Raw genomic sequence first — 16,725 nt, 5'->3', positions numbered from 1 at the left:
AAACCCCAAACCAAAACCCAAAGAACACAAAACCAAAAACTCCCCCAAAAAAACCTAAAAGAAAAAAGCCAACAATGGCAAGTTTTAGTGCCTGGGCCTTGCTTCTTATTTCCTTCACTGGCAATCCTGTTCTCCCAATTACAGTGATCCATCACTCATTAAGAAGAAAGCAAGTATAATGTTATCTTACATTACATATGCCTTGAACATTTATAATTGGAAAGAATTACAGCTTCCATCTGTGTTTTTAATTTCTTCCATTTAAAATACTTCTCTTCAATCTTATCGTAAAGTGCACATATGCAGTATTTCACTGCATATGGATATAAGTGTAGATATCAAAACTTAAGAGCATCAGTCTTTACACAACACACACGGATTTTGTACTCTAAATCTGAGGCTCCTTATCTGACAACTGTCACATTAGACACGTGGCTTCAGGTTTGACTTCTTGCTGTTTCTGACTCTGCAGACTTAACGTTACAGGAGAGGAAGCATCTTGTATTTTGCTGCATCAGCTCCCTCTTGTCAACGTATCACTGGTCTTGGTGGTACCGTGCTGGGAGATCCCTGCGACCTAACTCTATAAGCATGGGATGCCTTTCTAAATATATTACCATGTTCCAGTGGATGGAAGGAACTTGCTGTTAACATATCAGATTGCTGTTACTTGCATGGTTTTGCTGCTAGCCAGAGAAAATCTAGAAGATTAAACTTCTGTAATTCTCTAGTGGTGTAAAGAATTAGCAGGACAAGTTACTTTGAGGAAAAGGTACAAGGGACTCTGCTGTCAATATGTAATGACTTTTCTATAGAAGTTTGCTTAAATCACACATGAAAAGCATCATATCCAGTTGGTTCCTAACACAGCCATACTAATACATTCACGTAAACACTGCATTGATAAAGTTCCTGCCTGCGCAGTCTGTCTGTCCAGCCACAGCCCTAAAACTCTGCAGTACTGATAACTAGAGCAAGCAGCTGTAACTTTCAAGCAAAATTTCTTTCTTTTTTAAATTAGTCTCCGAATCACTTCAAAGAACAGAGTCCAGGTTAGAATTGCCATTAATGTCCATTCCTGTTCTCTATCCTGTTTCTCTTTCTAATATCCCTGAATATTCTAGTCACTTGGAAAAGCAGAGCTGCACCCTCACTATTTGCATTGGAAATGGATGCTGCAGAAAGATCAAGTGCGAGTCTGGCTTGTGTTGGGTATGATCCTGCATGTGATTGAAGAGGCTCAGCTGTGGCTGGCACAAAGCAGAACTGAGGCTTCTTAGTGCTTCACAGAATCAAACCCTCTGTGACTTTCCTCATAACCCTGCTAAGCCTTGAGCCCTGCCAAGTCCCCTTTCTAACCCAAGTTTCCTAGACACATGCTACAGGCTTTTTTGACAGCAGGGTGCTTGGCAGCTATTTGAACTGTGAAATCACCTGCTGTGTTAAGCTCATTTTCCATTCTTAGTGCTTCTTCCTTCCTTCCTTATTTCATTCTTGGGCTGGGGATCTTTCTGAGGGTGAGATCAGAGGCCAGACCTTGCTGGCTTAAATAAGTATGTAATTAAAAAATAAACCGAGAAACAAACCCAGTCCTTCTGTATCATGGACAAGAATTCAAATAATAGGCAAGAAGGATCGCTGGTGAAAGAGAGGAAGGTAGGCACAGCAAGGTAGAAGCAGATCATCAGATCAACTGAGAGACAGTACTGCCTTTTGCAGTAACCTATTAATAAAGAAACCTTTGCATATAAAAATATTGTTCTACATCTTGAATGTAATGGAAGAATTGGTTTTGTAGGAGGAGTGAGAGTGGTTCTCAGGGGGACCAGTCTGGAAGGGGTAAACTTGGTGTTATTTGGCTCTCAGCCTTGCCCAGTTTTGGAGGATGGCAGAAATTCAACGAGAATTGAATGTGAAGTTCCTTCTCGGGTAAGAAATCACGGGGTTTTTTTTTGCAACAGTCAGCAGCCTACAGGCCTTCCTGTGTTTTCCTGGCCTGAACCTGCACTAGGGGAAGGGCAAATGATAGCCCATCAGCGAAATCTTGGTTGTGGGACAATTTACTGTGGATGACTCCTACAGTTTAGACCAGCTTAATTAACAATAGATTGACTGGGAATTTATGAAAACCAGTGAAATGGAAAAAAATTCAGATTGCAATGTCATTAGCCAAGCCTTGCATAAACAAAACTGGGGCTTTGAACTCCAGCAAAATTGCCCGTCTCTGCTCTGCGTTGTCTACTAGTAAATTAAACGTGCCTGGGACAACTCATTTTGATCACATTGCTGAATCCTCTTCAGCTCCAAATTTTCTACTTTACATCTAGACGTCCTTTGGACATTATCTGTGTGTCATGCAAAAATGTGCCTAGGGGTTGTTAGCAGCAGTGCTCTTTACTGCATGGTGAAGTTATACCCAGGACAATGTTAACAGTTTACATGTAGGGATAAGTGTCTGTAACCTACGACTGTTTCGTTTACTAGAACAGATACAGAGAATGAAAATATCCATAGCCTGGGATTGTTTTAAGGTTTCTAACTTTCCATAGGTGTCCCTTTAAAGTCAATGTAACTATACATTTGATTTTGGTAGATACACAAATTCTGTCAGTGCCATGTGCCTAAATTATTAAGTATGGGAGATGTAGAAATATAGGGAATAACTTTTTTTTATTGGTGCATTCTTATCCCAGACATTTTTTCATTTCTTTTTCTAGGGTACAGAAGATGCTGCTGTCCGTGTGACACTAATTTCTGGATACCAGTCAACAACAGTTACTGACTTGTTCCAGTATGATCCTTCCTTAAACCCTGCTGTAGTATCGCTAAGCAGAAACAGAAGTGGCATAGCAGGTGAAAAGGCTGCAGACGTGTATTGGGCATCATCTGTGGAAGTATTGTTGCTGATGGTGGTGGAGCAGAGGGAATCTAGGTCTATGGAGTTTATTAATCTGACGCTGTTCTTTTGTTGTTTTCTTTTAACTTTGTACTCTTTGTGTTTCCTGCTAGGTCTGCTCAGGTCTGGTTGTTTTATATTGGTTTGACTCTAGCATACGTGAGATAACGAGGTGCTTGCCTTAGGCCAGTATGGATGATGTCCACAGGATGTCAGGTGCTGCACAGTGCTCCCTTTGTGTCCCGTTTCTCTGACTCTGCCCTGAAATTATTCCACCCATTTGTTCCTGGTAACAGGTTCAGCCATGACAAGAGAAGTGATCCCTAGAGAATGTCCTTCTCCAGGATCCCAGAGGGTTGATCATAAAGTGCATTATGTGCATTTTGGGTTGCTGGAAACAGAATAGAGGGAAATTTGTCTTACGGTCTCCCATTTCCAAGCTAAACTGTTTCTTCCAGTTTGACCTTGTGTCAAAGCATAGACTTCATGGACTTTGGGGGGGGAAAATCTGAAGTAGATCTCACGGACTTTTGTCTTTTGAATGTTTCTACTTGGGGCTGGGTTTTTTGCTCATTTCCCTTCTTTTTTTTTTTTTTTTTTTTTTTTAGCCCACAAGGGTTTGGCTGGGCTTTGGGAATAGAAGGCATTAACAGTGAACACTGTCTACTTAAAAACAAGTCTTTTGGGAAGGTTTACTACATTTCTGTGTGGCAACCAGACACCAGATTCCTAGTACCTGAGAGGGAGAGGAAGGAAGACAGGAGGAAGAGAGAAATATTCCTACTTTCCTACCTACCCCACTCCCATTCCTCCAAGGATGCAATCATCTGCAGGTCTTTTCCTTGCTTTTTGTAACTTCTCCAGTACACATTTTAATAAAGCTCCCCCAGCTCAGCAGTTTGGCTGGATTTGGTGGGGATGCAAGGAATTAGGTGACTGCCAGTGACAAAATGCACTTCTTGACTCACGCTCGGCATTTCTGTTCCTTTTCCCAAATGCCCTTGTTGTTTTCTATTACTCCAGAATGCATAAATAAGAAAAAAGTCCTTTATAATCTGAACATTATTCAGATACCATAGCACCAAGGGGAGATCTTTTTCTAGCCGCTGGCAGCGCAGGTGCAAGAAATTCCTTAATGTTATTGTGTCTCTTGAACAGTGGTGTGGCTGAGTTCAATCTCCCATTCAGAACCTCCATGGCTTCGTTTTTTTAACATAATTTCCCTCCTATATAATAAAAAGAATAAATAAATTACACTGATGCCTTCCAGGCATCTAGGATTAAGCTGACAATTGACCAAGAGTCCAAAGAGTTCACACTATTAATATATTCAACTTCACAGGCTTTCAAACTTTATCTGACTCTTGAGCATGCAGAATTGAAAAGCAGTGGCTTCAAGATCTGCTTAGAGGACCTGGTAGATGAAGGGAGCTTCTTTCAGGCTCTCTCACCTCACGGGAGGCAGAGACTCCTCCAAAGCGGAGGCTGGGGGGCTGAACGGCAGTGGTGACCTTGCTAAAGCCAAGTGACCCTGCCCTCTGCTTGGGAGACAAAATTGCCACTGAATCTTTAGTAAGGATGCATTAACCTATAGAAGTTGATTTTGATTAAGACTTGAGAGAGAGTGAAGCAGGTGAGCTGCTCCTGACTGCCTCTCTGAGGCTGGGATAACGGTGACGTGTGCTCAATGAAGAAGAGGAATGGGCTAAAATGGAGTTGGTCTGTGACAGCTAATCTTTGCTATCTGTTCTCAAGCAACTCTGTGCATAGACAAGTGTTTTGGGCTGGCTGGCTCAGGAGGATGATAGATTTTTTTTTTTCTTGATTAATTTAGGAGAGGGATTTATATAATGTGACAGCAGGGAGTTAGGGTTGAAGACCCCTCCTCATCCTGTTTATTGGTGCTTCTGCGTAATTGAACCCTCACCCTTCAGAGGAGAGACAGGAGGATGAGCTTCACCTCCTAAACACATCTCTGTCTGCACTTGTTTAGGTGCCTTGCATAGTCAGTGAAGAGAAATAGATGTTTCTATGGTGGGATTCACCACAGCTTTTTTTTGTCTCCCTTACAGTAAGATGAATCGTGCCATAAAGACCTCTTTTTCTCTTCATTGACTACAGAAAGCTCTCTTGATGAAAATACCTTTATTTGGGCTGTTGGATACCACTCTAATTATTTAAGCTTTTTCAGGAGGAATTTAGGTTGTGAAATTTCCTTGTCTACTGCCCTTGTCCTTTTGTGTTACTACACTACGCACACATAAAGGAAAGCATGCTCTATAAATTGAGTAAAATTTGGCTCACAATACAGCTTAAATGGGGGAGGACCATGTTTCCTGAAAACAAGGTGCTTTGGATTTGGCAGAGATAGGGTTAATTTTCTACATAACACCTTGTATGGGGCTATATTTTGGATTTGTGTGGAAAACCCTGTTGGTAACACAAGGGTGGTTTAGTTATTGCGGAGCAGTGCCTACACAAAGCCAGGGTCTTTTCTGTTCCTCACCTCACCCACCAGTGAGTAGGCTGGGGGGGCACAAGGGGCTGGGAGGGGACACAACTGAGACAGGTGACCCCAACTGACCAAAGGGATATTCCAGACCACAGAGTGTCATGCTTAGCATATAAAGCTGGGGGAAGAAGAAGGAAGGTGGTGAAATTTGACATTTTGGCTTTTGTTTTCCCGTTACACGTGATGGAGCCCTGCTTCCCTGGGGATGGCCGAGCACCTGCCTGCCCATGGGAAGTGGGGAATGAATTCCTTGCTTTGCTTTGCTTGTGTGTGCAGATTTTGCTTTACTTATTAAACTGCCTTCATCTCAACCTACAGATTTTCTCACTTTCACCCTTCTGATTCTCTCCCCCATCCCACATGGGCGAGTGAGCAAGCAGCTGTGTGGGGCTTGGTTGCCATCTGGGGTTAAACCATGACAGGAGTATACGTGGGCATCTGACTTTAGATACCAAAGGGAATTCTCATGGAGCTGTGGGAGGCTCCTGTTCAAGTTGGATAACCCCATAGTGCTGAAAAATGTCGTCCGGATCATTTGTTAAGGATTTAGGAAAAATCCCAGAACTCCTCAGCTCCAGATTCTGTGTGCTTTACAAAGGCTGGATTTGGCTCTAATTAGCTGCAGATATTTATAGGATAGATGTTTATGATAAGGGAGCATAGATCCTGTCCTATCCTGAGGGCATATCAGCAAGCTGAGAGTGGCCATCGATGGTTGTAGCCAAGCTCACTGTGCTAATGTCTCAGGACAACATTGGTGGTTGGTGACCTTAACAACGATGCCAAGGGATGAGTGGGATACAGAACTGTTGTGGTCCTCTGGTTTTTGTTTTGGGCTGATGGACATGACCAGATCTGTTCTGGCATGATAAGACTCCATATTCTTCCTCAGGCAATGGTTACGCATGCTAAAATAACTCTTGACAGAAACACTGAAATAATTCCACCCATTCTCCTTTCTGCAGGGGGTCAGGAGCTTCACATCGGAATATCCCAGTTTGCCAGCTACCATGGGGCAGATATCAAGGTCCAAATTGGGGGCTCAGGGGCACAGATCCAGGTGCAGACGGACCGTGGTGTCAATGTGACGCTTCCAGCTTTGGCTGCGGGATGGTACAATGTTTCTGTTATCATCAATGGCGTTGCTGTCACTTCACACAGGTGCGTCAATGTGTGTACCTTCCGTAATATATAAATACAATTCTCCATCCTGTTTGATATTTTAGGGTTAATCTGAAAATAAAGGTAAGAGTTTTCACAAATTCTGTACCTAACGGTGAAATCTGCAGTGTGGTATAAAATTATGAATAATTATCAAGGCATTTATTGATCTGTGAAACCGAAGTCAGCAAACTGCTAATGCTAGTCAATTAACTCCCCTTGGATCAGTAGGAGGCAGAAGAGAAACATTTTAGAAAAAACAGTTGATTTGATGAAAAATGCATATTCAGGAAATCAAAGGTATTCGCAGATTCAGGTCAAATGCAGATAAATCCTGCTGTAGGAAAACAGCACAAGAGAAGAAACACTTTTCATGAGGAAAAACAAAAGCTAGTTTGAAAAATAAAAAAATGCTTTGTTTGGAGAATTTTTAAATGATGCAGTTTCCATCTTTTAAGGTGACACCTCAAGTTCATACCCAGATAAATGTAGTATAAGTGAATTAAAATGTGGGGGAATACTGACCATAAAGGGGGATGCAACAATGCATTCATGAGCAACACAGTTTTGCTCCTCAGCCACACAGCATCCATGGCAGCTGCTAGGAATGATTCTGAAACAATGGTGCTGGGGAGAAGGGAGCTGCTTTTATTGCTCACAAACCACCCTAAGCTGCTTGTTGAGTTTTTGTACTTCAGAAGGAAAAAGCCCGTGGTCAGTGGGATGACATGCAGGGATTCATCCTATCTGATACTGGAGTCTGTTAGCGGCACCATCACTTTGCCTCCAGGGACAGAGAGTGGAGGGAGATGGGTCATCCCAGGAGACAACTCTGATCTCTGGTGGGCTGGATTGCAGGCTTGGGAAGGTCTACTTCTCTGATGTGTCTTTTTAGGACGGGGCTGCTTTTGAAAGGAGGGTGATGAGGAGGAAAAATAGATGTAGGTGAGACAGAAGCAGAGCTACATCCTTATCTGAGCAGGCTTCAGGAGGCTGTCTCTGGGTTTCCTCTTGCTGAGGTTTCCTCTTGCTGCAGTTACCTCTGCTGCCTCCTGGGAGGACATAAGGAGGGAAGGCAGCTGGGATGTCTCTTCAGTCCACTTGCATCTCCTGTCCATGGGCATAGCTACAGTGGCATTTGTTTGGTAAACCCCTCCCTCGTTCTTGCTTATTTTAATGGGCAATTCAGTTGTACCTCATGAACTAAATTTGACTCACAGGTTGCCACTTGATAAGACAGCATTCATAATAGATGTCCCTGAAATCACATGGAAAAATTTGGTGTGTGGGGTGGACTTGTCACTGTGGCATTGAACCAAGGGGATGTGACAGGTGGATGTTTGGTCTTCCAACCTAGAAGGAGTTGTAAGAAGGAATAGCATCGCAGCAGGAGAGAAAAATATATAGAAAAATAAACCAAACCCCTTTTTATGTTGCTTGTGTTTTGCAGGGTTGAGCCATTAATCCAGTACATCTCGGAGATCTTCGGCATAGAGCCATGTTGTGGCTCCTTTCTGGGTAAATCAGTACATCTGCAGCCATTTAGGGACGTTAAAGGGATCAAGGGCACAGTTTTCCTGCAGGAATGGAAAGGGCATCCCATTCCACATCAGTTTAAATGAGGGTGGTTTAAATCTGTGACCCTTGATTATGCAGACAGCAGCAGTCTGGAAATGTGGGATTGTAGTGAGCATTCCTCTACTTGGTTGGCTGGCTCTGGGCTCCCTGTGCTTTGAATTTCATTTCCCCCAGTGCTTGCTCATGTCTCCTTGCATGTTCCTATTGGGAAAACAAAGCACACCCACACCTGACTCATCTGTGCTGTTTCCTTCAGTCATTACACCTCCATCTTTCAAAGCTTTCTGCAAGAAAGTTAGGTGGAAAGCAGGGTACAATTGTGCTTTGAATCAAACAACAATTTCAAGTGATCCCAAAGGGGATGTTCATTTTTAAGTTGAAATGACAAAAAAACCACACCCTTTTCCAATGTTAATTTTAATCAAAAGGGAAATATTTATAATTCCCATTCCAATCTTTTAAACATTGGAAATAATTTATGTGTGTTTCGGAGCAAAACATCTCTGAATTAAAAAGAAAAGTTTTACTTTAAATCTTAAAAAGCATATTGATTTATTTTGTCATTTGGCTAGGGGTGGGGGAGAGTTAAATCCCTGTAGTGAATTTTACATGAGCCCTTAGAAATGCTTTTATAGAAGACAGAGAAATTCTTGTGATGCAACTTCAGGTCCTCCACAGATTGCTCTCTCAGGTTTACAATGCATTTAAAGACACAAAAACTCAGTGGCTTTGTGGTGTATGATTAGTTCAATAGTTTGTGAAGTGCCCGAGCCTTGGAAGATGAAAGCAGGGATAGATCTTGGAGAGTAAAGCCTATCATTTATGAAGATTAAGCTATACTAAAAAAAATAAAAATAATAATAAAAAATTTGCACCTTTTCATATGTAAGCATACATTGAAATTTAAATAAGAACTGATTAACTCTTTGGCTATAGTTTTATGAATGGCTTAAGTTGACTTAGAATATCACTGCTGCAAAAAGCCCCAGTCTTTCTCCCCTTTTCTCTAATCTTTTGTTGTCTCAACGCTTTCGTGGCCATCTGATTAAGGATTGGAGCTTGCTCAAAAGGAACCCTGTCATAAAACCAGTTATTTTTCAGCCAGATCATGGGAAAAGAAAGGGCACGGGCTTAATGGACAAAGAGGCTGAAACAAGGCAGGGCATGGGGGGTATCAGTACTGAAAACTAAAGGAAGATCGAGAGAGGCTTCAGCTGGGCTCTGGGCTTGGGAGCATGGGATTAGGCTGGGAATGCTGGAGGGTTTGCATTTTTGTGATTATCACTTCCTAAAATCCAGACTGCTCCTTCTTCAGTGCTGCCCTTCTTCTCAGCACCCTGGGTAGCAGTGCATATACCGGTGCTTTACAATGTTATATAAATTCATACGTCAAGATTCATGCTTATTCCAGATAATTAGCACCTATTGTCACTGGCAAGGGTGGTAGCAGAGACTCCCAAGGCTCCTTCTCCTGTCGGTGTGGAGAGGAAAACTCCATTGCCATGCTGTAGAACAACTGTGCTGGATCAGACCAAAGATAGCCTGTTTCCCAGAGTGACCCAAACATGGGATGATTTAGGAAGATTATATGAGTGAGGAGCAATGGATGATGATACTTCAACAGGCCCCTGCGAGGGAAGCCCTGGTCAGAGTTGCCTTTGACAGTGGAGGGGGAACTGCTCTTCCCTTCCTCTTTCTGTTCTACCCACTTTAAACGGTGCAGGCTGGGAGTATGTCAGTAGGGGGGAGGGCTTGAACTTGGAAGCATTCATCAATATATCAGCTTTTCTGGTCAGTGAACTCCTCACGGGCAAGTGACCATCAGTGCATGGCAAATCTGGTGCTCTGCCTGAGTGGCCAGGCAGAACTGAAGACTGAAGGAAGGTCTGCAGTTCTGGCTTTTTGTTCGATAGTTTATCATACCCCATTCTGTTTCCCTGTATGCAGCAGGAGCAAACCATCTCTACCATCTTCTGTACAAGCAGTCCCATTCCCTGAAGAATTAATTCTCTGTTTCCTCGCAGAGGTCCTTTCACAGTGGCTTCCTCTAGTTCTGTGGTGGCTTTCTACTGTCATTTACTGCCATGAAGGTCCCTGGCTATCTGATACCTTAGCCTCCTGTTCACGTAGGACTATCCTGATATATGATGGCTATTATCTCTAGCTGTCTTGTTCAAAAAAAAAAAAAAAAAAAAAAAAAGACTTAATTTCTTCATCCATTCACCCTGGCCAAGACTGTCTGCCGTGCTTATCAGCTTTATGATGGTTTGTGATTGTTCACATACAGTTATTAATTCCTTTCCTGCATATAATGTCTTTCTTCCTTACTTTTTTTTTGTTCATTCCTAGGTGGAACGCTGCTTACAATCTCTGGGGTAGGCTTTAGTCAAAATCCTGCCCTGCTTTCTGTTTCAATGGACAGGCGAACCTGTACGGTTACTCACTTGGCAGAAGAGACAGTTTGGTGCCTGACCCCTCCAGCTGCTAATTTGCCCAATGAAGATTCACAAGACCTGTCTGTCAGAGTAAATGTAGTCATCAGCAGTAGGTCACTTCAACATGCTTTCTCTGCAAAAAGGACCACCACCTTTAATTACCAAAGAGCTCTGACTCCTCTGATTACTGTCATTGAAACAGAAATCACAGACAGCAGTCTGCTCTTGAGCATCCAGGGGATAAACATCACTGGATCTGTGGCTAAGCTTGGGCTCAGTGAATGTGATCTGGAGTTTCAACATGGCAACAAGTCTGCCACGTTTTATCAGTGCTCTTTGCCACTGAGCAGCCTGGAACCTGGGACTTTCCCCATCCAGGTTATTCAGAGGCAGCTAGGATACGCTCGTGTGACAGCAAGGCTGCAGGCCCTTACAATAACTCCACGGATAACCTCTGTATTCCCATCACAAGGATCAGTCTGTGGTGGGATGTTACTCACTATATCTGGTATTGCTTTAAAATCCAGGAGGAATTTGGTACGGGTCAGCTTGGGAAGTAATTATTCCTGTGAGATCCAGAATTCTGGTAACGATGCCATTAGTTGTACCGTCCTCCCAGGTGCTCATCCTTTGCATTACCACTGGTTGGCTGAGGTGTCTTGGGTTCTTAATGTCACAGTGACTGTCAATGGGATCACCAGTGTCTGCCTTGGAGACTGTACACTCCACCTTCATGAGCAGTGGACCCCCATTGTAGATCTGGTGACCTGGGAGATGAATGAGACGTTCACCTACGTGATGATCAAAGGACAGAGTTTGGCATGGGCAAGTGATAGCCCCGTGGTACATGTGAATAACCAGGCTGTCTGCAAGGTAACTTTCTGGAATGAGACCAGCATCAAGTGCCAGATGGATTGCCTTGCCCCAGGGGAGCACAGCGTTTCTGTATCCAACAGGCAAAGTGGGCAAGCTTGCTTCAGAAAGGCGTCCAGTACTCTCACCATCCTGCCCCAGGTGTACCGGTTTTACCCACGGAACTTCAGTACCAACGGTGGAGGCCTACTCACCCTAGTAGGCTCGGCACTGAAAGGAAAGAGAATGACTTCTGTTCTCATTGATCATCACCCCTGCCTTGTTCTCAGTGTCACCTGTGTAGCTATCCAGTGCACGGTGCCTCCGGGTAAGGGGACTAGGGCTTTGAGTCTAAAAGTAGATGGCATCTCCTATTACCTTGGAAGGATAAGTTACAGTGAGGAGTTCACCCCAGCTTTCCTTTCGCTTGTTGCAACTGGTCTCCTTTTAACTGTGACAGTTTTGCGAGTCACAGAGATGGACACCATCAACGTATTTGTTGGAGACTTTGCTTGTAGCGGTGTCACCATCACTCGCTCTGCTTTGCAGTGCTCAGCTCCCTGGCTCCCTGCTGGCGAGTACCATGTGCTGGGCCTAGATGTCCCCAGGGGTTGGGCTTCCTCCAACCTGACCTTCACCTCTCCTCTGATGGTGGCAGCTGCCCACTACAACTGGGGTAAGTCATAGAGGCTTGCTGCAGCTCCTCCACTGAGGGACTGCAATGACTGGTATTTTTGGCATGAAAGAAAAAATATGACTTCAAAAAAATACCCTTGTTGAGAGCTGACTGTCGGGCTTTGCCTTAAATCCCATTTTCTGTCTTTTTCCAAGGTGGTTTGAACGGAGGAGTGCTTTACCTGCGTGGAACTGGGTTTTCCCCAGGGAATACTTTGGTCACAGTCTGTGGCACCAGCTGTGGACTGTTGGGCAACATGACGATGACTGACCTGAGCTGCCTTGCCCCACGCTTACATGGTCAGTTAAGATGCAAAACCTGGCATTGTGTTAATGTCTTCTAAAAAACTGTCTTGACCCAAAACTGGGGGATCCCAGGGGAACAGAGCAGCAGCAGCAGCTCTGGAGAAAGGAGAGGAGCCAACATAGCACTGAATTGTGGGTTTTGAGCTCAGTCTGAAGACAGTTGCTGTCAGGGGCAGTTTTTGTGTCAATGGCCATGGTTTTGGACTAGATCCACCATGCTCCTGTGGCCCCTTATGCTTTGTGGATGAGATATGCTTCATCAATTGTGCAACTTCATCAGTTCTTTGTGGCAATGACTCCTTGGGAAAATGGCCTCATACAAAATGTGCATGAGAGCTGCAGGGTTGGGTACCCGAGCTGCTCTTGGCCATCGTGACCATCGTAGTGAGCTGAGCTCCCTTAAATGTCTTTTCTTCTGTGGCCTCATGTGTTTTGTGTTTTGGCTGCATGGTGGGACAGCTTCAGTGGGGTAAGGGTGTGTGTGTGTGGGAAAGATAAATGACTGGGAGGGTGAACAAAAGATGCACTGTGGCCAGTTCATACCTTTTGGAAGCTGGAGATAAGAATTTGAATTCCTTGAAAGGAAGATGGGATCATCCCACAGCCAGAACATCCTCCTTAAGTGAAGAGTGGTAGCAGGGAATGATGCCAAAAACTAGCTCTTTCGGAGAGAAATAACCCTGCCTCAATTTTGGAGGAAACTCTTTGAAACGGACATTTCCTGGGGGACAGGATGTATTCCTCCCTCTCTAACTGGCAGCACAGAATTAGGCTTCTAAGATCTGCAAAAGGCAGGATTTAAGACTTGGAATCTCACCCTGAGTCATATGCCATTCCCCAAACACTAGGCAAGAGCCCCTACCTTGGTGCTGCAGCATTCCAACACTTGGTCACGTAACACTTCAGCCCCTTCATAGCTCTGATGCGAGGACAACATCCTGAGATCTACAGAAATATTTGCTGTTCTGTGGCCATTCAGAGGTCCATCATCCAAGTGACCAAAGATTTGTAGCCTCCTATCTTTTGTGGACCTGGAAGAAAGCTGACAGGGAGAGTGTCTATCAGAGTAAATGGCCAGGGTTTTGCTCAAATGTGTGTGAACTCTCCATCCTTCAAAATAGACAAAAGTTGACTAGATTAGTTTCTGAGAAACCAGTCCAATGTGAAATTTAATGTTCTTTTGAGCAAGGATTGGGACAAGAAGCATCCAGTGGTGGTCTTCAGCCCCAATTATTCCAAAATTCTTAATTTATTCTTATAATTTCGAATGGTTCCTTTCCTCATCCATGAGGAATACTAAGAAAAATGGAGAGGAGGGGAAAAAAGGGATTTAAAACCCAAACACTCAAAAGGAGACGCCAAGAGGTTGTAAGGCCTCAATTTTCTTTCTTTTAAAAAAGATCCAGGCATAGTCCACAAAACCGCTTATTATTGTTTTTTAACCAAGAAAAAAGACATGGTGCTGGAGCATTGATAAACCTACAGCACAAAACAGGGAAGTCTGGTTATTGCAGGAAGAACAGCAGAATAAAATGCAAATCAAATTGATCCAGACTGTGAAAACATTAATAACTGTGTTCAAAATTCACCGGGTGGTGGGTGGCAGAGGCAGCCTCGGGAAAGCCATCTCAGAGGCAGGACCACGAAGCTTATTCCGACACTAGATGTCAGCAAGTGCCCGCTGATTGCTGGCCCCGTGCGGGCCGCCTTCCTGGCGAGGGGATGCGAAGGATGTGCTGCCTCACCAGCCAAAGGGACACAGGCAGCCCTGCTTTGAGGCCAGTTACAAGACACCCCCTCTCTCCCCTGCCGTGGATTTTTGCAGCGTGCAGTCTTCCAAATCTCACCAGTCGAGTTACAAAAATGTTTCTCTCTCAATAGAGTATTTACAGTAAAATGTTGTGTTTTTTTTTTTTTTTTTTTTTTTTTGCATTTAAGAAAAAGAATAAAAATCCTTTGCAGGCTGCTTAAATCTGTGAGTGTTTGCCAGGCTATTTGTGCTCCCTGAGACAGCCTGTGCACACCTGTATGTGGCATCGGCGAATCTATAGAGTGAGATGCTTTCCAGACAGAGTTCCTCCTAAGGGTTGTACAACCCCACCGTCTAGGGCATGAATGGACTTAAGTGCAGTTAGCCCAGTCTCACCTCGTGGTTGACGTGCTGCTGTTTGCCCAGGGAAGTTTGCTATTTGGCACTCACACATCCAGTGCTCAGACCTTTCTTTCACAGCCTTGTCCACGTGGGAGAGATGGCAAAGTGACTTTGGGGATGCGGGACCATAAGCCACAAAAGAGATGGGAGGGATAGGTCTGTGGTGCCCCAGGGCCCCTTTGGCACAGAGGTTGGCCCAGCCAGGTTGGATGCTTGTCTGATATTTTCTAGCACTGCTTGTGGACTGGCTGATGAGAAGTGAAGAGTTCAAGCTGCATTTCTTCTGTTACAGCATGCTGTGAAGCAGAAACACCTCCCCTCTGGCACTGCGGGATGTCAGGTGGCAGCTCACTGCCCTGGGGTTTCAGTGCTAGGTCATGTTGTGTCTGGCCTGCTTAAGATTAGAGATGTTCACGTGGAAATCCCCAACCAGTCCATCTAGCTTACTCGTGATCAAATCCGTAGGGCAAGGCTCTGCAGGTAGGAAATGTGACTTTTCCTTTTAACAGGCAGTTTTCTAAGACACGAGGAACTGCTAGTCTCCACAGGATCCATCCATAAGCCTGCCTGCCCCACAGGGTCTTCCTTAGGAACGGGTGTTGAGAGGGGTTGCAGCAAGGTTTTGGTTTGATCATTGATAAGAGCTGGGCAGGCTAAGTACTGAAACTGTGCTCAATCCGGAGCACAAGGAGTAGGAATGTAAGCCCACATGCCTTTATGAAAACTGTTGCTTGTTGCCAGCTCCAGAAAAATTGGAACGGAGCGAAAAATTTGAGTTTCACTCTTAAAGCTTAAGAAAATTAAATAAAATTAATGAAACTATGCTCCCTTCATGGAAAAAATAAAACAAACCGAACCCCCCAAACCCAAACTAACCCACAAGTCTTTCAAGGTTTAGTAGAGAACTGGCTTGATCCTGACAGCTCTCCCCTTCTCTGGTTCTTGCTTTGTCACTCGTGTCAAGGCGCTATTGTGAATAGAGCTGTGGATTCTCTTCAGCTCAGGTTAAATTTACAGAACACGTGATTAACGCCTGTGGGATTGGATTGTGCTCCTGTGAAAGATGGGAAGATTGGCAGGAAGCTTGAGGCAGGTGAGAAAATAACTGAATATTCCTATTAGGTGCCATTAGGGTAGGTACCACATGTAAGTTTTGCAGTGAGCTGGTACCTGAAATAGTATGTTTGACATTGGGGTGAAAAAAAGCAAAGAAAACTAAAAGTGTTAAAGGCGGCACCTTTAAAAGGAGGTGAATTGGTAAGAAGATCTGTCAGGGAAAAACCTGGTTGCATCAGCATGCTTGGAGCAACAGGTCTGGCATTAGGACTTTGATGTAACATCTCCTGGGATCTTTGGTGGCAAGTTCTGGACCTACTGTTAGCCAGATTACATTGTTAAAAGTGGATGTTTATGGAAGAGGATTTAGATGGAAGGCTAGAAATTAAATCAGGCTGGTTTAAAAGGAAGAGACATATGGCTTGGTGGAGCTCTGTCTATGGGGCAAGAGTGGAGAGAGGAATGAGTTTTGGTTGCAGCAGTGTAGATGTTCCAAGGAGATGCACTGAGCTAGGACTGAGGAGGACTATAGCCAGGGAAATGAGGTGATTTTTATGAGTAAATGCAGAAGATGTGAAGGGGACATGTTGTGGCAATTGAGACCTCAGTAGAAACCACGGCCTCTGATGTTTGTTGTGGAGATCTAACTAAAGGACCCAAATGGTCCCTTCTGTCTTTCAAATCTGGAAATAGAATTAAGAAAAAAAAGGGGGGGGGGGGGGGGAAGCAAATTGATTACACAGCAGGAATGTTCTGACAGTGAGATCTATCAGGCAGTAGAATAGATGTTTGCAAAGTCATCTCTTGGGACTTCTGAAACTTGGCTGTGTGAAATGAATGTCTCCTAGGGAACAATTCCTCATAGTCAGAGGTCGGACTTGATGACCTTAAAAGGTCTATTTTTCCCCTTTCCCATTTATTTATTTATTTTAACCTTTGTCTTCTTTGCGAAGCACATGTTAATAATGTGCTCTTCAGTCTATTTTGTGAGCGGTGGATGACCAGGGATGTGTGGTTTGGCGCTGGGAGTCCTTGGGCAGTAGTTCAATCAGTCTGCAGCTGCCCTTGGAACTCCTGTAGGTTTTAGCCTCATCACACATCC

At 44.1% G+C, this 16,725-nt stretch overlaps 1 protein-coding gene across 4 annotated transcripts in view; it reads left to right on the top strand.

Annotated features, from left to right (window-relative positions):
• PKHD1 (PKHD1 ciliary IPT domain containing fibrocystin/polyductin) overlaps nucleotides 1–16,725 on the top strand; it is a 275,282-nt gene that overhangs the window by 40,262 nt on the left and 218,295 nt on the right. For all 4 annotated transcript variants that reach the window (XM_040598035.1, XM_040598036.1, XM_040598034.1 and 1 more), the window contains 6 exons: nucleotides 1,799–1,929; nucleotides 2,718–2,853; nucleotides 6,374–6,569; nucleotides 8,020–8,087; nucleotides 10,497–12,110; nucleotides 12,266–12,409. In XM_040598035.1, the coding sequence (XP_040453969.1) occupies nucleotides 1,799–1,929; nucleotides 2,718–2,853; nucleotides 6,374–6,569; nucleotides 8,020–8,087; nucleotides 10,497–12,110; nucleotides 12,266–12,409 (2,289 nt within the window). The remainder of the gene's footprint in view (nucleotides 1–1,798; nucleotides 1,930–2,717; nucleotides 2,854–6,373; nucleotides 6,570–8,019; nucleotides 8,088–10,496; nucleotides 12,111–12,265; nucleotides 12,410–16,725) is intronic.

This window comes from Falco naumanni, chromosome 6 (assembly GCF_017639655.2).
Source record: "Falco naumanni isolate bFalNau1 chromosome 6, bFalNau1.pat, whole genome shotgun sequence".
NCBI classification, from domain to species: Eukaryota; Metazoa; Chordata; class Aves; order Falconiformes; family Falconidae; genus Falco; species Falco naumanni.
Note: the sequence above shows the minus strand (reverse complement) of the source record. Positions and strands in the feature narration are given on the sequence as shown.